Source organism: Palaemon carinicauda, chromosome 13, assembly GCF_036898095.1.
Source record: "Palaemon carinicauda isolate YSFRI2023 chromosome 13, ASM3689809v2, whole genome shotgun sequence".
In the NCBI taxonomy this organism is placed as follows: domain Eukaryota; kingdom Metazoa; phylum Arthropoda; class Malacostraca; order Decapoda; family Palaemonidae; genus Palaemon; species Palaemon carinicauda.
In genome coordinates, this window is record NC_090737.1 from 135,358,330 (window position 1) to 135,381,419 (window position 23,090).

The window sequence follows — 23,090 nt, forward strand, 5'->3', positions numbered from 1 at the left end:
GGAGAGGAAATGTCAATAGAACGAGAGGAACTTCTCCTAACTCTATCTCTCTCTAGCCTACGTGTATATTTTTGGAATTCGATAAAATCGAATTCCGAAAGCCCAACGCACTCCTCACATCGATCTTCCAATTGACAGGTTTTATCCCGACAATTGGAACAAACAGTGTGAGGGTCGATAGAGGCCTTCGGAAGACGCCTTGAACAGTCCCTAGCATTGCACTTCCTAAATTTTGGGACTTGTGAAGGGTCAGCCATTTTGAATTGGTCAAAGGGGAATTCAAAAACTATCAAAAAGTCATCAACAAAGAATCCGTAATCAAAAAGAGTTCAAGGAATTGCGAAGAAAAAGCCTGCACAGCGAAAGCTCAAAACTAGAATAGTGTACTTCACCAATTAGTTGTGAAAACAAATCCAGTTTAGCAACAGCGAATAAGCACGTCTTGTCGGGAGCACGACAGAGAGAAAATTGAGTTCTTTGTTTACATCGAGTACTGGGTATCTGGACGACAGATGGCGCTGTTGGGCACACCCGCAACCTGTGTAGCGATCGCTGGCGAATTTTACCTTAGAGTTTTCTGTCGAGCAACAGAGTTGCAGCTATTATAATCACCGGCTAAGTTAAATATTGAAAAATGAAAATTTGAACATCTAGTTTTACAACATGTTGAAATAAAAAAACTTGCCCCTTCAAAAGAGTAAAACTAATCAGTCAAATACTGTATTAGACAAAGTTAGGGCATAGTTTAATAGCGAAACATTTCTCTCACTCAAACAAATACATTCAAGTTTTATGAATGAGGCCTGTCACACTATCTTATCCTACATATAACTTTGTTAAAGTCCTATAATCCAATGTCATTCACCTCCATGACAATTCATTAATGAATAATCAGCCTTGACAAGTGGACTTAAGAAGGGAATACTAGAATTTGGGCTGAAGGTGAAACAAATGAAAAAGGAACAGAAGGATACAGTTAACGACTGAAGTTGCAACACAAGAAGCATCAATTATTGCCTACAGTGTGAAAGCAAAATACACTTTGAGAGCATTCCCAGTTTTACCACTAAAGAAACAATAATAAACCTGTATATGAATGCACATGATGAAAATGACTCGATTCAAAGTGTCACTTAAGTAGATTCCAGTCAATCATTCAGAGAACTAAATGACAAAGGGGCAAATATCTATCACATCAAGAACTTGAACGGCACATTAGATTTCGAGTGTATCTCAAAAATAATTCCGATAGGATCCTCATATAAACCTGTATGCTAAAAAAAATCTTGTTTACAAAATAAATAACACCATATTGCATTTGGAAGAAGTAGTGAATCATTAAGAAATAAAAACTACAACACTTACAAAAATAATTTAATAGCTTTTGTAATATAAAGAATATACAGTATGTAAATACTGTAGACACAAAGTAACCCAAATCACAGCAGAGTTGAAAATAAGCCCATCTGGACCCTCTCTTCCTGGATATGCCTTTCCGCAAATTATAAATAACTTCAGTGTAATAAGTTTCTAACCATATAGAATACAGTAATGTGTGAAAAGTCAGTAACAATGAAGATTGTTATTAAAAAAGTACTGCATATGTAACCAACTACTATAACCTTTTACAATTGGAATTTTTCAGTTCCAAATGTTAAATCTACAATGAGAGCTAGAATTTACCGCAAATTATAAACTTCAAGAAAATCCAAGTCATGTAAAAATCAACTTTGCCATACCTTCTTACTGCTTGATTAATTAAATGTGTTCGTTTTATTCTGTATCAGCCAAGGTCATAATTTTTTAAGTACTGCACATGCAATATAAATTAGAACTGTATATAATTCTTAAATAAATCCGAGCACATAACAGTAATGATATAATAATGCTGTAAACAGAACAAACTACTCTTAAAGGAAAATGTACCTATGGACATAAAAAAATAATATCTTGTCTTTCAGTACATCTGTATACCTGTATAATGATTCCATGGCATATGCTTTCCTCATGTCTTTCCGAAAGATTCGAAAATAATCATATGAGTCGGTAGTAGTTCAACTACCCAGAGTTAAAACTGAGTGAAGATTTATTAGAGCAGTTTCAGTCTTTGCTTGTGGAAGGCTGTGGACTGGCAGAACATTTTGATCCCGCCTCCGCTTCTTGTTGTCTTCTGTATCGCCTCAAAGTTTGTTCGGTACGCTTCTGGGCAATGAGACCCTTCTTCGTCATTCTACGCCTAAACTCCTGGGGAGTGACTTTCTCTGTTATGATCTTCATAACGTCCACCTAAAAATGTTATTTTCATTAGTAAAATAAATTTTTGAATATACTTACCCGATAATCATGTAGCTGTCAACTCTGTTGCCCGACAGAAATCTACGGTCGGGATACGCCAGCGATCGCTATTCAGGTGGGGGTGTACACAACAGCGCCATCTGTGGTCAGGTACTCTAGTACTTCTTGTCAACACCACCTCAATTTTTTCCTCGGTCCACTGTTTCTCTATGGGGAGGAAGGGTGGGTCAATTAAATCATGATTATCGGGTAAGTATATTCAAAAATTTATTTTACTAATGAAAATAACATTTTTCAATATTAATCTTACCCGATAATCATGTAGCTGATTCACACCCAGGGTGGTGGGTGAAAACCAGTGTACATGTTAATCAAGAAGCTAAGTATCCCGTATTTTATTTTATTAGTTATTCAAAAATAACATAAAATAAATAAGTACCTGGTAAGGAAGACGACTTGAACCATTACTCTGCCTTTATTAAGTACGTCTTCCTTACTGAGCGTAGCGGTCCTCTTAGGATGCTGAACGACTCTTAGGTGCTGAAGTATAAAGGGCTGCAACCCATACTAAAGGACCTCATCACAACCTTTAACCTCGGCGCTTCTCAAGAAAGAATTGACCACCCGCCAAATCAACAAGGATGTGGAAGGCTTCTTAGCCGACCGTACAACCCATAAAAAGTATTCAAGAGAAAGGTTAAAAAGGTTATGGGATTATGGGAATGTAGTGGCTGAGCCCCCGCCTACTACTGCATTCGTTGCTACGAATGGTCCCAGGGTGTAGCAGTTCTCGTAAAGAGACTGGACATCTTTGAGATAGAATGATGCGAACACTGACTTGCTTCTCCAATAGGTTGCATCCATAACACTCTGCAGAGAACGGTTCTGTTTGAGGGCCACTGAAGTAGCCACAGCTCTCACTTCATGTGTCCTTACCTTCAGCAAAGCAAGGTCTTCTTCCTTCAGATGAGAATGTGCTTCCCTAATCAGGAGCCTGAATAGGTAAGAAACTGAGTTCTTAGACCTTGGAAGAGAAGGCTTCTTGATAGCACACCATAAGGCTTCTGATTGTCCTCGTAAAGGTTATGACCTTTTTAGATAGTACCTAAGAGCTCTAACTGGGCAAAGTACTCTCTCCAGTTCGTCCCCCACCAAGTTGGACAGGCTTGGGATCTCGAACGACTTAGGCCAAGGACGTGAAGGAAGCTCGTTTTAGCAAAAAACCGAGCTGCAAGGAACATGTAGCCGTTTCAGATGTGAAAACTATGTTCCTGCTGAAGGCGTGGATCTCACTTACTCTTTTAGCTGTTGTCAAGCACACGAGGAAAAGAGTTTTTAATGTGAGGTCCTTAAAAGAGGCTGATTGGAGAGGTTCAAATCTTGATGACATAAGGAACCTTAGGACCACGTCTAGATTCCAGCCTGGAGTGGACAACCGACGTTCCTTTGAGGTCTTAAAAGACCTAAGGGGGTCCTGTAGATCTTTGTTGGTGGAAAGATCCAAGCCTCTGTGGCGGAAAACCGCTGCCAACATACTTCTGTAACCCTTAATCGTAGGAGCTGAAAGGGATCTTACGTTCCTTAGATGTAACAGGAAGTCAGCAATCTGGGTTACAGTGGTACTGGATGAGGAAACTGCATTGGCCTTGTACCAGCTTCGGAAGACTTCCCCTTTAGACTGATAGACTCTGAGAGTGGATGTCCTCCTTGCTCTGGCAATCGCTCTGGCTGCCTCCTTCGAAAAGCCCCTAGCTCTTGAGAGTCTTTCGAAAGTCTGAAGGCAGTCAGACGAAGAGCGTGGAGGTTTGGATGTACCTTCTTTACGTGAGGTAGACGTAGAAGGTCCACTCCCAGAGGAAGAGTCCTGGGAATGTCGACCAGCCATTGCAGTACCTCTATGAACCATTCTCTCGCGGGCCAGAGCGGAGCCAACCAACGTCAGCCGTGTCCCTTTGCGAGAGGCGAACTTCTGAAGTACCCTGTTGACAATCTTGAACGGCGGGAATGCATACAGGTCGAGATGGGACCAATCCAGCAGAAAAGCATCCACGTGAACTGCTGCTGGGTCTGGAATCGGAGAACAATACAACGGGAGCCTCTAGGTTATCGAGGTAGCGAACAGATCTATGGTTGGCCGACCCCACAGGGCCCAAAGTCTGCTGCCAACATTCTTGTGAAGGGTCCACTCTGTGGGGATGACCTGACCCTTCCGGCTAAGGCGATCTGCCATGACATTCATATCGCCCTGAATGAACCTCGTTACCAGCGTGAGCTTTCGATCTTTTAACCAGATGAGGAGGTCCCTTGCGATCTAGAACAACTTCCACGAATGAGTCCCTCCCTGCTTGGAGATGTAAGCCAAGGCTGTGGTGTTGTCAGAGTCCACCTCCACCACCTTGTTAAGCTGGAGGGACTTGAAGTTTATCAAGGCCAGATGAACCGCCAACAGCTCCTTGCAATAGATGTGAAGTGTCCTTAGCTCCTGATTCCATGTTCCCGAGCATTCCTGTCCGTCCAAAGTCGCACCCCAGCCCGTGTCTGATGCGTCAGAGAAGAGACGGCGGTCGGGTTTCTGAACAGCCAAAGGTAGACTTCCTTGAGAAGAAAGCTGTTCTTTCACCACGTGAGAGTAGACCTCCTCTCTTCGGAAACAGGAACTGAGATCGTCTCTAGCGTCATGTCCTTTATCCAGTGAGCCGCTAGATGATACTGAAGGGGGGGAGGTGGGGTCTCCCTAACTCGATGAACAGGGCCAGCGATGAAAGTGTCCCTGTTAGACTCATCCACTACCTGACTGAGCATCGGTTCCTTCTCAGCATGCTCTGGATGCAATCTAGGGCTTAGTATATCTTTGGGGCCGACGGAAAAGCCCGAAAAGCTCGACTCTGAAGATCCATACCCAGGTAGACAATGGTCTGGGATGGGACAAGCTGGGACTCCTCAAAATTGACCAGGAGGCCCAGTTCCTTGGTCAGATCCATAGTCCATCTGAGAATCTCCAGACAGCGACGACTTGTGGGAGCTCTTAAAAGCTAGTCGTCTGACGGAGCCGGACACAAGATCATGGTACTGCTGCACAGTCTGTGAACTGTCAACCATGGGGAAGCGAGGAAGTACAGTGACAACCCGAAGCTGTCTAGACTGTCTGGGTCGTACAGACAACTCCTTATGGGTTGCTGAGGTTGCCGCACTGCGTCACAACAAGTCACTTCTGCTGGTTGTTGAACGTCTTCCCAGTGACACACTGACTCCGTAAACAAAAAATCCTCTAACAAGGACTAAGCTTGGACTGCATGTCTTGCAACACAGCTCAAGGTCTATGGGAGCAGGTGTGGTAACAGACGGGGTTAGCGACTGAAGTGAAACCATTACCCTCCCTGGAAGCATGCTATGCTTAAATAAAAGTCCATAGGAGGCTAAGCAGCTAAAGGCTCCTCTCCAAATGACAGAGTCCTCAAGGGAAAATCAGAAGGAGGGAGAATAGCACTTTCTCATCTACAGGAACCATATCCGAGAAAAGCTAAGTTCTCTCAGTGAGGGTTTCACTGGTGCAAAAGCAGCAGACTAGAAGGCAACGTTATGAAACTGCTTGACAGTCTAGTGAGTTGGCAACAACCAAAGATGTGTGACTGAGAAGCATGCGGTAAGGTATGCAGAGCATGCTGTATGCAGAGCATGCTGTATGTAGAGCATGCTGTATGTAGAGCATGCTGTAAGGTAAGCAGAGCATGTTGCATGGCGTGCGGCTTATGCTGCATGGGATGAGGCTCATGCTGCATGGGATGAGGCTCATGCTGCATGGTATGAGACTCATGCTGCATGGGATGAGGCTCAAGCTGCAAGGGATGAGGCTTATGCCGCATGCGTTGAGGTACTTCACCTCAGGAAAGGGAAACTCGCCCTGTTGGCAACACTGCATTACTTCATGCATGCTTGCATGGGGTTTTAATATCAACATAAAATTTACATTACATTCATAACTCATGATTCATTTTTGTTTTGAAGATATTTTTGCCATATTTTTGCGATTTTGTTAAAAATATATTGCAAGAAATACATATATATTTTTTTAAGTAATACGAATAACCTCCGTTATCATAATGTTTGTGTAGGCATACATGTATATGTTTTACAAATGCAAGTTATGAAAGTAATGAGGTGTTATTATTGTCATTTGTTATTTCATTAATGACATAATATTGTCTTCAGAGTGCCACCTAGCCACCAACAATAAATGCCCCCCCAAAAATTATATTGGCCCTGAAGTGGCCCCCCCACTTTCAGAGTCCTAGAATCGCCACTGCGCAAGAGTTGAGGTTGCTGCCTCAAGGATGGTGGAGGTTGCCGCAACGCGAGAGGTTGGTGCATAGCGCTGGTATCTGGCAACTCCCAAAGCGGCAGCTCACGCGTGGAGGTAGGTTGAGGAACCTCAACTTCATACGTCTGGCAGGGTGGACTGCGCAGAGGTGGAGTTGAGGTTGCTGCCTCGAGGATGGAGGAGGTAGTCGCAACGCATTAGGCTCCTACCTCAAGGGTAGAGGAGGTTGCTGCAAAGCAAAAGGCTCCTGCCTCAAGTGTTGAGGAGGTTGCCGCGTGGCAAGAGGCTCCTGCCTCAAGGAAAGTGGAGGTTGCTGCACAGAGCTGGTATCTGGCAACTCCCAAAGCGGCAGCTCACGCATGGAGGTAGCTTGAGGAACCTCAACAACATACGTCTGGCAGGCTGGACTGCGTAGAGGTGGAGGAGCGCTCGCAGGAGGAGGTGTGTTAACCTTCTCTGCCTGAAACTCCTGCATCAACACCGCAAGCTGAGACTGCATTGTCAGCAGCAAAGACCACTAGAGTTTAAGAAAGACAACAACAAACGGAGCTACTGTCCGTTGAAACTGAGGGTCTAAAACAGCTGGTGCGGCAACAGACGGAGTTACTGTCTGTTGCGATACCACCTTGCCTCTCTGGGAGGTGTGCAGTTGTCGTACTGCAGCAAGTCCGAACTGACCCAGTGCTAATGGCACCACCTAGGAGTTGGACTTGCGCGGAAGGGACCGACTTGCACTTAAAAGCTGCAAGATTGGTCCATGGTTTCTGCGAGAAACCTCTTCCGCAGACGAGGAATAAATGGGCTCTCTCGTCTTTGTGTGGGTGGGGTGATCACGTCGGCTACGTGAGTAGGTTACACCCGAAACCACGGAGGGAAACGTCTGTTCGTCGATCAAGGCCTGCTGAACCCATAAGTCCTTCGACATTACTTCTCCCCTGGGCTTGGGAGCTTGTAAGAGGTCCCAGACTAGGCGAACAACTGGCACGAACAGACGAACCCTCGAACGCAACACTGTAAAACTTTGCGCTTATCACTTTATCACTTTTGATTTTCTGTTTGCACTTATTTCACTGAACTCGAAACTTTAAGTGGTTTGTACCTGAAACACGCAATTCTATCCTTCATTAAAAGTTAGTAATTGCGAAAACAGTATTACAATGTAACAGAAAAACATAATGAAAGATAAATAATTCAGTGGCTGGAAAAGAGATTAAACACTAGATCAAATAAACTACGTTTAAAATCTCTCACCGCATAAAGTCTGAGAACAAGAATAAAACTCTAGAAACGTTTACCTTCTTCCCCTAAAGAGACTAGGGAGAAGAACAAAAACGATAACAACGTTACCCGCTTGAACGAAACGTTTATCCTCCTCTCTCTCCCTCCGTCTCTATCTCTCTCTCTCTCTCTCTTGACTTAGCATCTGAGAGAAGAGCCCAATTATATATATCGTTAAAACATATTATTGTTAAAGGAAAAAAACTGAAAGGTTTCCCAAATAAAAAGTTCCTTATTAGAATAGAACCATTTAAGCTAAGAAAGAATGAACAAAACGCTAGAATCGGTTTACTCTTACTACAACGTGACACCGTGATAGACTCTCTCTCTATCGTAACGATAGAGCGCAAGTTGAACGTTCTGAACGTCAACAACTGCAGAGACAAAACAAAACGTTAGTTCAACTTTGAAAACAGTACAAGACTATCAAAGAAATTCTTTCAAAAACATTAAAATAGCATAATATGTTAACAGGTAAAAACGAAATGACGGGCTCAAAGTTAATTAACTTCGGTACCAAGAAAAGACCGCCTACTATTAGGAAAGGTCGAATATAAACAAATATAAAAATTAATTTAAATAAGTTTATAATAAAAGGAAGTTAATCAAAGAGGCCTATAAAAGGCGGAGAGATATAAAATAATTCTATAACTTTGTTAAGCAAAATTAAGAGAGTCTATACTCTCTTCGACACCAACATTTCCGTCTAAGGGAAGGGTCGGCCATTTAAAAGTGAAAGAGAGTTCATACTCTCTTCGTACCAAAATTAAATAAAAAATTAAATCAAATTAATTCCAAAAACTTGCTAAGCTAATGATATAGCTTCCTGAATAGCGAAGGCTAAACTCTAGAGCAAATACATCACCAAATCGTGAGCAATAACTCCAGAATCAACAGCGTATCCATGTAGGTCTAGCCGGAGGCACGACAGAGGAAAAATTGAGGTGGTGTTGACAAGAAGTACTAGAGTACCTGACCACAGATGGCGCTGTTGTGTACACCCCCACCTGAATAGCGATCGCTGGCGTATCCCGACCGTAGATTTCTGTCGGGCAACAGAGTTGACAGCTACATGATTATCGGGTAAGATTAATATTGAAAAAGAGAATATTGCAATGTGATAAACATCCTATGTCCCTTACCCAGATTTTACCTATTATCTAAATAATGAGCAATAAAAACAATGCAATGGTCAATAATTTTAAGCATAATAAAAACAAAAAAGATTAGAGTTCTCTTGCTTGAGGGTACACTCGGGCACATTATTCTATCTTATTTCTCTTCCTCTTGTTTTGTTAAAGTTTTTATACTTTACATAGGAGATATTTGTTTTAATGTTATTGTTAAAATATTTTATTTTTCCTTGTTTCCTTTCCTCACTGGGCTATTTTCCCTGATGGAGCCCCTGGGCTTATAGCATTCTGCTTTTCCAACTAGGGTTGTACCTTAGCAATTAATAAGAATAAAAAATAATTAAAGTACTGTACAGAACTTCTATTATATCGATGAGAATTTGACTTTAGAAATTAATCAAATTCCTGTTTTAAGCAAACAACGAGTTCCACTATTCAGAAGCTCATAACTTTATAAAGAACATAAAATATCAAACCCAATATATATGAGAAAAAATTATTACATGTATTCACAAAACCAAGTTGAATTGATAAAATTGTCCAATTAATCAATATTTACCTCACGAAATCAAGTAAAATTTATATAAAAACTTCCCATATGAACAGGATATAAAAGGGACAGTATGGAAAAATAAACTTTAATGGCAGATGCACTGGGCTCCAGAATAGCAGATTTTTTCATCAAAAGAAGACAATATGAAAAGTATAAAGATCCAACACTTGAAGCAGTTAAAATGTTATTTTGATAATAAAATAAATTTTTGAATATACTTACCCGGTGATTATAATAGCTGCAACTCTGTTGCTCGACAGAAAACTCTAAGGTAAAATTCGCCAGCGATCGCTACACAGGTTGCGGGTGTGCCCAACAGCGCCATCTGTCGTCCAGATACCCAGTACTCAATGTAAACAAAGAATTAAATTTTCTCCTCGTTCCACTGCGTCTCTATTGGGGAGGAAGGGAGGGTCCTTTAATTTATAATCACTGGGTAAGTATATTCAAAAATTTATTTTATTATCAAAATAACATTTTTCAATATTTAACTTAGCCGGTGATTATAATAGCTGATTCACACCCAGGGGGGTGGATAGAGACCAGCACTATATGTTTACATTATTATGAGCTAAGAATTTTTATTTCATTTTAGAAGTTATCAAAATAACAAAAAACAAAATGAATAGGTACCTGGTAAGTAAGTCGACTTGAACAATTACTCTGCCTTTTTAAATACGTCTTCCTTACGGAGCCTCGCGATCCTCTCAGGATGCTGATCGACCCCTAGGATCTGAAGTATCAAGGGTTGCAACCCATACAACAGGACCTCATCAAAACCCCTAATCTAGGCGCTTCTCAAGAAATGACTTTGACCACCCGCCAAATCAACCAGGATGCGAAAGGCTTCTTAGCCTTCCGGACAACCCAAAAAACAACAATAAAAACATTTCAAGAGAAAGATTAAAAAGGTTATGGAATTAGGGAATTGTAGTGGTTGAGCCCTCACCCACTACTGCACTCGCTGCTACGAATGGTCCCAAAGTGTAGCAGTCCTCGTAAAGAGACTGGACATCCTTAAGATAAAAAGACGCGAACACTGACTTGCTTCTCCAATAGGTTGCGTCCATTATACTTCGCAGAGATCTATTTTGTTTAAAGGCCACGGAAGTTGCGACAGCTCTAACTTCGTGTGTCCTTACCCTCAGCAAAGCTTGGTCTTCCTCATTCAGATGGGAATGAGCTTCTCGTATTAACAGTCTGATAAAATAGGATAAAGCATTCTTTGACATAGGCAAAGATGGTTTCTTAACTGAACACCATAAAGCTTCAGACGGGCCTCGTAAAGGTTTAGTTCGTTTTAAATAGAACTTAAGAGCTCTCACAGGGCATAAGACTCTTTCTAGTTCATTTCCAACCATATTCGATAAGCTTGGAATATCGAACGATTTTGGCCAAGGTCGAGAAGGCAGCTCGTTTTTGGCTAGAAAACCAAGTTGTAGAGAACATGTAGCCGTTTCAGATGAGAAACCGATGTTCTTGCTGAAGGCATGAATCTCCCTGACTCTTTTAGCTGTGGCTAAGCAAACCAGGAAAAGTCTTTAAGGTGAGATCTTTTAGGGAGGCTGATTGTAGCGGCTCGAACCTGTCTGACATGAGGAATCTTAGTACCACGTCTAAATTCCAACCAGGTGTAACCAAACGACGCTCCTTCGTGGTCTCAAAAGACTTAAGGAGGTCCTGTAGATCTTTATTGTTGGACAGATCTAAGCCTCTGTGACGGAAGACTGATGCCAACATGCTTCTGTAACCCTTGATAGTGGGAGCTGAAAGAGATCGTTCTTTCCTCAGATATAAGAGGAAGTCAGCTATTTGAGTTACAGAGGTACTGGTCGAGGATACGGATACTGACTTGCACCAGTTTCGGAAGACTTCCCACTTCGATTGGTAGACTCTAAGGGTGGATGTTCTCCTTGCTCTAGCAATCGCTCTGGCTGCCTCCTTCGAAAAGCCTCTAGCTCTCGAGAGTCTTTCGATAGTCTGAAGGCAGTCAGACGAAGAGCGTGGAGGCCTTGGTGTACCTTCTTTACGTGTGGCTGATGTAGAAGGTCCACCCTTAGGGGAAGTGTTCTGGGAACGTCTACTAGCCATCGAAGTACCTCGGTGAACCATTCTCTCGCGGGCCAGAGGGGAGCAACTAGCGTCAACCTTGTCCCTTCGTGAGAGGCGAACTTCTGCAGTACCTTGTTGACAATCTTGAACGGAGGGAATGCATATAGATCTAGATGTGACCAATCTAGGAGAAAGGCATCTATATGAACTGCTGCTGGGTCCGGGATTGGTGAGCAATATATTGGGAGCCTCTTGGTCATCGAGGTTGCGAAGAGATCTATGGTCGGCTGGCCCCAGGTGGCCCAAAGACTCTTGCACACATCCTTGTGGAGGGTCCATTCTGTTGGAAGAATTTGTCCCTTCCGACTGAGACAGTCTGCCATGACATTCAAGTTGCCTTGGATGAACCTCGTAACTAGCGATATGTTTAGACCTTTTGACCAGGTGAGGAGGTCCCTTGCGATCTCGCACAACGTCAGTGAGTGGGTCCCTCCTTGCTTGGAGATGTACGCCAAAGCCGTGGTGTTGTCCGAGTTCACCTCCACCACTTTGCCTTGAAGGAGAGACCTGAAGCTTTTCAAGGCCAGATGTACTGCCAGTAGCTCCTTGCAGTTGATATGCATTGTCCTTTGACTCGAGTTCCATATTCCCGAGCATTCCCGACCGTCTAATGTCGCGCCCCAGCCTACGTCCGATGCGTCCGAGAAGAGAACGTGGTTGGGAGTCTGAACAGCCAGGGGCAGACCCTCTCTGAGGCTGATACTGTCCTTCCACCATGTCAGGCAAGACTTCATCTTCTCGGAAATGGGGATCGAGACCGCTTCTAGCGTCTTGTCCTTTTTCCAGTGAAATGCTAGGTGATATTGAAGAGGACGGAGGTGGTCTTCCTAATGCTACGAACTGTTCCAGGGATGATAGCGTCCCTATCAGACTCATCCACTTCCTGACTGAACATCGTTCCTTCTTCAGCATGTTCTGGATGCATAACTGGGCTTGGCTTGTTCTGGGGGCCGACGGAAAAGCCCGAAAAGCTAGACTGTGAATCTCCATCCCTAAATACACAATAGTTTGGGATGGGACCACTTGTGACTTTTCCATATTGACAAGGAGACCCAATTCCTTGGTCAGATCTAGAGTCCACTTTAGATCCTTCAGACAGCGACGACTGGAAGAAGCTCTGAGAAGCCAGTCGTCCAAATAGAGGGAGGCTCGGATGTCCGCTAAATGAAGGAATTTGGCTACATTCCTCATCAGCCTCGTAAACACAAGAGGAGCTGTGCTTAGGCCAAAGCACAGGGCTTGAAACTGGTAGACAACCTTTTCGAAAACGAATCTCAGAAAAGGTTGGGAGTCCGGGTGGATGGGGACGTGGAAGTAGGCGTCCCTTAGGTCTAACGAGACCATCCAGTCTTCCCTTCTGACCGCTGCTAGAACCGACTTTGTGGTCTCCATGGAGAACGTCTGCTTTGTGACAAAGACATTCAGCGCACTGACATCTAGCACCGACCTCCACCCTCCTGTCTTCTTGGACACCAAGAAGAGACGGTTGTAGAATCCTGGGGTTTGATGGTCCAGGACTTTGACTACCGCTCCCTTCTCTAGTAAGAGAGACACTTCCTGTTTCAATGCTCGTCTCTTGTCTTCCTCTCTGTACCTGGGAGAGAGATCGATGGGGGACGTTGCTAGAGGGGGTTTTCGTACAAACGGGATCATGTACCCCTCTCTGAGCAACTTCACAGATTGTGCATCTGCGCCTCTCTTTTCCCAGGTCTGCCAGAAGTTCTTGAGTCTGGCTCCCACTGCTGTCTGAAGAAGTTGGCAGTCAGACTCTGCCCTTAAAGGACTTGGTTCCTTTCTTCTTTCCACGTCTCCCTTCGGCACGAGCACCTCCTCTGCAGGAGGCTCTGCCACGAAAGGGCGGAATAAAACGGGACGCTGGAGTGTCCATCCTTGGTCTAGCTGACAAGGTAGGCAAAGGGGTGGCTTTGCGAGCAGAGGACGCAACAAGATCGTGAGTATCCTTCTGTATCAAAGAAGCGGCAATCTCCTTAATCAGGTCCTCTGGAAAAAGGCACTTAGAAAGAGGAGCAAACAGAAGTTCGGATCTCTGGCATGGTGTAACTCCAGCTGAAAGGAATGAACACAGGTTTTCACGCTTCTTAAGGACTCCGGACACAAAGGATGCAGCAAGCTCATTAGACCCATCACGTACGGCCTTGTCCATGCAGGACATAATGAGCAAGGAAGTCTCCTTCTCCGTCGGAGAGATCTTTCTGCTTAGAGCTCCTAGACACCAGTCTAAGAAGTTAAATACCTCGAAGGCTCTAAATATCCCTTTCAAAAGGTGGTCCAGGTCCGAAGATGACCAACATATCTTCGAGCGTCTCATGGCTAGGCGGCGGGGAGAGTCTACAAGACTTGAGAAGTCGTCCTGGGCAGAGGCAGGAACTCCCAAGCCGAGAACTTCTCCCGTGGCATACCAGACGCTCGATCTAGAAGAGAGTCTAGCAGGGGGAAACGTAAAAGCTGTCTTCCCTAAACTCTTTTTGGACTGCAGCCATTCTCCAATCACTCGCAAAGCTCTCTTGGACGAGCGTGCGAGGACGAGTCTAGTAAAGGCAGGAGTGGTTGACGGCATGCCTAACACAAACTCTGACGGAGGCGAACGCGGAGCTACAGACACAAACTGGTCCGGAAACATCTCTTTGAACAGGGCCAAAACTTTCCTAAAGTCCAAAGAGGGTTGCGTAGACTTAGGCTCGTCCAGTTCTGAGTGCGGTTCATCTTCATGTGCAGCACCATCATCATCAGAAAGTCCCTCATCCGATAACTGATGAGGGAACGGCAACGGAGTGGGTAACGGCTGGTTGGCTGAGTCCGGCCGCACGGGTGCATGCGTGACTGAGCCGGACGCAACGTCATGGAACTGCTGCCCAGTCTGTGAGCTGGCAACAACCATAGCAGCGCGGGGACGCACAGCGTCTACTCCAGACTGTCTAGACTGATGTGGGTGAGCAGAGGCAACCACACTGGGTTGCGGAGGTTGACGCACCGCGTCAAAACAAAACAACTCTGACGGTTGTTGAACCTCCCGAACGTCAACGGATACCTCCGTGCGTCGCTGAACGTCAACATGCGGCTGGCAGATCACAATGGAACGCATGGGTGGCGGAACTCTCTCAACTGGAGTGCGTGAAAAGGTTACCTCAGCGTCCCCAGGACGCACAACCGATCGTGTGGGTGGTTGTAGGCAAGGAGCTGCACTAGCTGGTGCGGCAGCAACCTTCTCCGCACGAAAGTCCTGCATAAGCGACGTTAGTTGAGACTGCATGTCTTGCAGTAAAGACCACTTAGGGTCTACAGGAGCAGGTGCGGCGACAGACGGTGTAACTGTCTGAAGCGGTACCGCTTTGCCTCTCTTAGGAGGTGAGCAGTCATCGGATGACTGCAGCGAGTCCGAACTGACCTAGTGGCTACAGCTGGGCCGTTGGACTTGCGCGGAAGGGACCGACTTGCGCTTTAACGGTCGTGAGACCTTGGTCCATGGTTTCTTTCGAGAAACACCTTCCGAAGACGAGGTATAAATGGGCTCTCTCGTCTTTGTTAGGCAGGGGCGATCTTGGGTAGATACGCCCGATGCCACGGAGGGAACGTCTGTTCGCTGATTAAAGCCTCTCGAACCCATTTGTCGTACGACATTGCTTCTCCCCTGGACTTGGGAGCTTGCAAGAGGTCCCGGACTAGGAGGACGACAGGCACGAACAGACGAACCCTCAAGCGCAACACTATCCACAACACTATCACTCACTTTAACACTTCCCACTGCACTTTTAAACTTCAGCTCCTTCACATCCGCCATGAGCTGATTACGGTCACTAGCCAGGGACTCAACTCTCTCACCCAGAGCTTGGATGGCACGCATCATATCAGCCATCGAAGGTTCCTGAGTGCCAGAAGGGGGATTAGGAGCAACCACTACAGGGGCATGAGGAGAGGAAATGTCAACAGAACGAGAGGAACTTCTCCTAACTCTATCTCTCTCTAGCCTACGTGTATACTTTTGGAATTCGATAAAATCGAATTCCGAAAGCCCAACGCACTCCTCACATCGATCTTCCAATTGACAGGTTTTATCCCGACAATTGGAACAAACGGTGTGAGGGTCGATAGAGGCCTTCGGAAGACGCCTTGAACAGTCCCTAGCATTGCACTTCCTAAATTTTGGGACTTGTGAAGGGTCAGCCATTTTGAATTGGTCAAAGGGGAATTTAAAAACTATCAAAAAGTCATCAACAAAGAATCCGTAATCAAAAAGAGTTCAAGGGATTGCGAAGAGAAAGCCTGCACAGCGAAAGCTCAAAACTAGAATAGTGTACTTCACCAATTAGTTGTGAAAACAAATCCAGTTAGCAACAGCGAATAAGTACGTCTTGTCGGTAGCACGACAGAGAGAAAATTGAGTTCTTTGTTTACATTGAGTACTGGGTATCTGGACGACAGATAGCGCTGTTGGGCACACCCGCAACCTGTGTAGCGATCGCTGGCGAATTTTACCTTAGAGTTTTCTGTCGAGCAACAGAGTTGCAGCTATTATAATCACCGGCTAAGTTAAATATTGAAAAAGGGATGCATCAAAATTATAACATAATCTAAACATTACAGAGATGAGATCCAAAAGTGTAAGTTATTCAAAAAAAACTAATTGTACTAATACGTATAATGATCTACTTGGATGGATGTGCCAATATTAATGTACTTCTTAAAATATATATATATTTTCTTTTTTTCAGAAATGAAATCAACAAAAAAACCAGATGATATCTCTTCATGTATACAGGCTGGTCTAACAGTGAAGCAAGTTTGACTTAAATTTCTTCAACTTTGGGATAGAATTACAATGGTAAAGCCAGTATGAAAGACTTACTGATAGGTAAACAGAATGGCAAATCATATACAGTACCTTTTTGCAAATTTACGGTATATGTGATTGATTACCTTTGTATCTACTTTGAATAAAATCTTTTAAGCCATGAAGGAATTGCAATAACAAGGTGTGACAGATAGACAATCTTCCATTATGTACATCTAAGCATGATTTTTTACCTTTGTACCCACTTTTATAAAATCATTGATGGGACAGATACTGTATACAGTATGTACAGCAGATAGACAACCCCTTTTGGTAACACTTATGCATAATGGTCTACTTTGAAGCAATTTTAACAGAAATCATTTAAACTGTTAGAGGAATTACAATAAAAATATGACATTTCAAAAATTTGTATTTTTCCTAACTAAACAAACCTGAGTCCTTTACTATAGGAGATAAAATACAGCAAAAGCTGGAAATAGCAGTTAAAACTTTATAGTAGTGTAAACATACCAGTCGGTAGTTCACTGGCCTGCCGCTAGGAGGCAGCCGCCTCACTCGACGGCCCACCAGTGCTACTCGGCACCTTGAGTTCGGCCATCCACTCTCTACATTCTGGAACTTTTGAGGCAGAGTTATTAATTCCTTTGCTTTTTATCTTGCCAGCATGTTTGTGATCATGCCATTTGTGCAAATATGTCGTACAGTACTGCCAAAGTCCTGCGGTACTTTCATGAGTAGCCTAGATGTCAATCCTCATTCAGTATGATGGGTTTGCAGAGATCACGTACAGTCAGCTCCCACATTATGTGAATTTATTCTTTGCAATTTCGCTCGATTGCGACACAGAGAACCGTATAACCTATTGAATGAAAAATAAAATAATTGCAAGAAATACTATTGCCGCGGGACGACGAGTTACTTCCCACTTTGTTAGCTTCGCGACACTTCCCTCTCCGCTCCCATCTCACTTTGACTCATCCCAATAGTTACCATTTCAGCACCTTTCACGCTAGATCTGGTGAATTTCTGGAGAATTTAGCCCTTTTTTTACTATCTGGCATGGTTTCGTTAATTTACACCATCACAAAATATAGTGCTGTACTTTTACCGCTGTGGCCTGATTGATAACGTCTCTGCCTGGTGTTTGCCAGTAGGGGGTTAGAGTCCCGCTCAGACTCGTTAGTGCCATTAGTGTCTGCAACCTTACCATCCTTGTGAGCTAAGGTTGGGGGGTTTGGGGGAGCCTATAGGTCTATCTGCTGAGTCATCAGCAGCCACTGCCTGGCCCTCCCTGGTCCTAGCTTGGGTGGAGAGGAGGCTTGGGCGCTGATCATATAATATATGGTCAGTCTCTAGGGCATTATCCTGATTGCTAGGGCAATGTCACTGTCCCTTGCTACTGCCATTCATGAGCGACCTTTAAAAACTTCAAATAGTATAATAGTACAGTATATAATATGATAAACTGGTTGCCTTCCAGATTCTTTCTTCCCAACTTGACTTAATGAAACAATTTCAGCTTTATCATTGTTTTATCTTAAAAAATAATTTAGCCCTTTTCTAGCTTATTTTTGAAGTTCATGTAGCACGTATTCAACAGCAGAAATGGCAACCTTGCTCGTCAGTCTTGCATCATCTCTACTCGAGTGTTAATCTCCCTCTTTGGTCCTTTTTTAGCAGAATCTTGTTTTCCTGTAAAAAAGTTATGTACTGTATTTGTATACAGTAGTGCATACTGTACTCCTGGACATTGGTTTATATTTACAGGGTAATATAGATATGTGATTTCCTACAGTACTGAGCAAGAGACGACGCTGACGCATCAGGAGTTGTGTCATGCTTCAAGATTGCGTAGAACAAACAAAACTGGTTAGTGGTCTTTGTATAAAATATGTACACCTAGTTAATCTTAAATTGTATATGGTACATATTTTACAGTGCAGAATTACAGTAATGTATAGTATTGTTTATTGTAAATGTAGACTACGTGTGCGGTGAGTCAAGTCGTCCGAACGAAAACAGCGAACACTTACAGTACAGCTAAGCTTTACTGTAGTAATAGCACTGTACATATATTACAGTAATATACAGTACACTACAGTATCAATGAGTGTTATACAGAATTACTAGATAGGAACAACAGTGTTTTGTTGTTATACTTACTGAGGTGTATGGTGAGTAATGGGTAAAATTGCAGTTCCGGTCATAGCAACAACTACTGCACTGTAGTGTTACGTACTATACTGTAGCCTCACCATGTCTAGTACGTAGTTTACATGTGTGCACATGTACTGTACTGTACACTTACTGATATGTATTCATTTAATTACAAACTACTTATACTGTGATAGAAACCAAGTATAAACAATACTGTTAGTACTTAGTGTGTTAATTATCCAAGCATAAGCAATGGGCAGTAATTTGTTAGGTTAGGTTAGGAGTTATCCCACTAAGGGCACAAAATATACGCGCTTTTCATGCCTGTCTCCGTTACCTAACCCTCACGAAGAGTGGGGGCTGACTGTATGTGTTGAGGCCTCTCCTTCTGATGAACGTCGAGAGTAGGTGAAATTTGGCAGGAGGAGAAGACGCCTAAGAGGGATTCTTCCTCAACGGGGTCTTCCTCAAAGTTGAAGAAGCCTCAGCCTACTTCTTCTCCTGGGATTCTCCATTTTGACTCTTCTCTTTTGGCTTCTTTAGAAGACCATTCAGGAAAGACTGGTGGTACCAAAATCTCTTCAACCATGAAGGAGTTGCAATAAAAAGATGTGATCGACAGACAATCACCCATTATGTACATCTAAGCATGATTTTTTACCTTTGAGTAGAATTGTTGTTGCAAGAGATACCGTGAACTGTATAGTATGTACAGCTGATGGACAGCCCTCTTTGGTAACATTTAAATATAATGGTCTACTTTACAACAAATCATTTAAATTGCAGGAAGAATTACAACAAAATCACAAACATGACAGGCAGACACAGACAATTTCCCTAAACGTACACTTATGTATGAGGGTCTATATTTTACCAAGTTTTCCTAAAATCCTTCCAACCATGTAGATGAAACTGCCATAACAAGATTGAGACAGACAATTAAAAGACTTCTCTTCACACTTACTAAGCATGACTTTAATCACTTAAACTATGAATAATGAACGGTAACGACATGTCAAGTTTACAACTGATGAACAACTTCTTTCATGCATAGCTATGCATGATGGTCTAAGTACTAAACTCTCTTGAAATCTTTTCAAACATGTAGGAAAGGTTGTAAAGCTAGCATAATAGAGACAATGAGATACAATTTCCTTTCAGGTACATCTTTCCGTGATGGTTTACCTTTGTACCAAATTTAACTGACATCTTTTTAATTGTGTAGAATGAGCTACAAAACAAAGTTAATATGACAGATGAACAAACCAACAGACAATCGACCTTCCTGATGGAGAGAGAAATACAGGCTGACAAATGTAAGGGAAAACTATAGTCTCCCTCCTCCCCAACCTTTGTTATTGAGGAGCCATTGAGGGGATAAAAATACTCATCAAATACCATCCCCATTAATAGAGATGACAATAATAATGAAACATACAATGATTCTCTTATCCCTTTATACTTCAATGACTTTATCTTAATCCTCTAGCCACCACAGGATGCATAGGATCTCTGAATTCATGCCATATGTCTCTGAGCTCAACCAAATTCTCAGATCCAACCTCCCTCTGATTGCCATTGGCCACATTTCTTATGGTCTTCCCCGTCCTCTCCTGCCCAGCAGGTTCTATTCAGGTACATCCTTGACTAACTCATCTTCACTTCTTAAAATATCCCCCATCCATCTTCATCTTGATAACCTAACTATATCATTCACATTGGGCACCCCTGTCACATCGTGAATTGCCGCATTTGTTACATGCTGCTGCCATTTGATTCCAAAATCTTTTATTTTGATAATATTTAGAAGTACACAGTATTCATCTGTATGCATTCTAAATTTAACTAAGAAAAATACTGAGCACCTGAAAATGACTAGTCATAAGGCCTGCTAGATAAGTGAGAACTAAGCAGCACAATGAAACTAACGTAGGCAAATATTAGTGGAAAACATGTTATTTTCATTAGTAAAATAAATTTTTGAATATACTTACCCGATAATCATGTAGCTGTCAACTCTGTTGCCGACAGAAATCTACGGTCGGGATACGCCAGCGATCGCTATACAGGTGGGGGTGAACACCACAGCGCCATCTGTGGTCAGGTACTCCAGTACTTCTTGTCAACACCACCTCAATTTTTTCCTCGGTCCACTGGTTCTCTATGGGGAGGAAGGGTGGGTCAATTAAATCATGATTATCGGGTAAGTATATTCAAAAATTTATTTTACTAATGAAAATAACATTTTTCAATATTAATCTTACCCGATAATCATGTAGCTGATTCACACCCAGGGTGGTGGGTGGAGACCAGCATACATGTTAACAAAGAAGCTAAGTATCCCGTATTTTATTTTATTAGTTATTCAAAAATAACATAAAATAAATAAGTACCTGGTAAGGAAGACGACTTGAACCATTACTCTGCATTTATTAAGTACGTCTTTCTTACTGAGCGTAGCGGTCCTCTTAGGATGCTGAACGACTCTTAGGTGCTGAAGTATAAAGGGCTGCAACCCATACTAAAGGACCTCATCACAACCTTTAACCTCGGCGCTTCTCAAGAAAGAATTGACCACCCGCCAAATCAACAAGGATGTGGAAGGCTTCTTAGCCGACCGTACAACCCATAAAAAGTATTCAAGAGAAAGGTTAAAAAGGTTATGGGATTATGGGAATGTAGTGGCTGAGCCCCCGCCTACTACTGCATTCGTTGCTACGAATGGTCCCAGGGTGTAGCAGTTCTCGTAAAGAGACTGGACATCTTTGAGATAGAATGATGCGAACACTGACTTGCTTCTCCAATAGGTTGCATCCATAACACTCTGCAGAGAACGGTTCTGTTTGAGGGCCACTGAAGTAGCCACAGCTCTCACTTCATGTGTCCTTACCTTCAGCAAAGCAAGGTCTTCTTCCTTCAGATGAGAATGTGCTTCCCTAATCAGGAGCCTGAATAGGTAAGAAACTGAGTTCTTAGACCTTGGAAGAGAAGGCTTCTTGATAGCACACCATAAGGCTTCTGATTGTCCTCGTAAAGGTTATGACCTTTTTAGATAGTACCTAAGAGCTCTAACTGGGCAAAGTACTCTCTCCAGTTCGTCCCCCACCAAGTTGGACAGGCTTGGGATCTCGAACGACTTAGGCCAAGGACGTGAAGGAAGCTCGTTTTAGCAAAAAACCGAGCTGCAAGGAACATGTAGCCGTTTCAGATGTGAAAACTATGTTCCTGCTGAAGGCGTGGATCTCACTTACTCTTTTAGCTGTTGTCAAGCACACGAGGAAAAGAGTTTTTAATGTGAGGTCCTTAAAAGAGGCTGATTGGAGAGGTTCAAATCTTGATGACATAAGGAACCTTAGGACCACGTCTAGATTCCAGCCTGGAGTGGACAACCGACGTTCCTTTGAGGTCTTAAAAGACCTAAGGAGGTCCTGTAGATCTTTGTTGGTGGAAAGATCCAAGCCTCTGTGGCGGAAAACCGCTGCCAACATACTTCTGTAACCCTTAATCGTAGGAGCTGAAAGGGATCTTACGTTCCTTAGATGTAACAGGAAGTCAGCAATCTGGGTTACAGTGGTACTGGATGAGGAAACTGCATTGGCCTTGTACCAGCTTCGGAAGACTTCCCCTTTAGACTGATAGACTCTGAGAGTGGATGTCCTCCTTGCTCTGGCAATCGCTCTGGCTGCCTCCTTCGAAAAGCCCCTAGCTCTTGAGAGTCTTTCGAAAGTCTGAAGGCAGTCAGACGAAGAGCGTGGAGGTTTGGATGTACCTTCTTTACGTGAGGTAGACGTAGAAGGTCCACTCCTAGAGGAAGAGTCCTGGGAATGTCGACCAGCCATTGCAGTACCTCTATGAACCATTCTCTCGCGGGCCAGAGCGGAGCCAACCAACGTCAGCCGTGTCCCTTTGCGAGAGGCGAACTTCTGAAGTACCCTGTTGACAATCTTGAACGGCGGGAATGCATACAGGTCGAGATGGGACCAATCCAGCAGAAAAGCATCCACGTGAACTGCTGCTGGGTCTGGAATCGGAGAACAATACAACGGGAGCCTCTAGGTTATCGAGGTAGCGAACAGATCTATGGTTGGCTGACCCCACAGGGCCCAAAGTCTGCTGCAAACATTCTTGTGAAGGGTCCACTCTGTGGGGATGACCTGACCCTTCCGGCTAAGGCGATCTGCCATGACATTCATATCGCCCTGAATGAACCTCGTTACCAGCGTGAGCTTTCGATCTTTTAACCAGATGAGGAGGTCCCTTGCGATCTAGAACAACTTCCACGAATGAGTCCCTCCCTGCTTGGAGATGTAAGCCAAGGCTGTGGTGTTGTCAGAGTCCACCTCCACCACCTTGTTAAGCTGGAGGGACTTGAAGTTTATCAAGGCCAGATGAACCGCCAACAGCTCCTTGCAATAGATGTGAAGTGTCCTT

General features: G+C 43.5%; 1 protein-coding gene across 2 annotated transcripts in view; it reads right to left on the reverse strand.

Moving 5' to 3' along the window:
* Positions 1-1,548: 1,548 nt before the first annotated feature.
* Positions 1,549-23,090, reverse strand: part of Lsm10 (U7 small nuclear RNA associated Lsm10) — a 28,419-nt gene continuing 6,877 nt past the window's right edge. For both annotated transcript variants that reach the window (XM_068385304.1, XM_068385305.1), the window contains exon 4: positions 1,549-2,286. In XM_068385304.1, the coding sequence (XP_068241405.1) occupies positions 2,101-2,286 (186 nt within the window). In that variant the 3' untranslated portion in view covers positions 1,549-2,100. The remainder of the gene's footprint in view (positions 2,287-23,090) is intronic.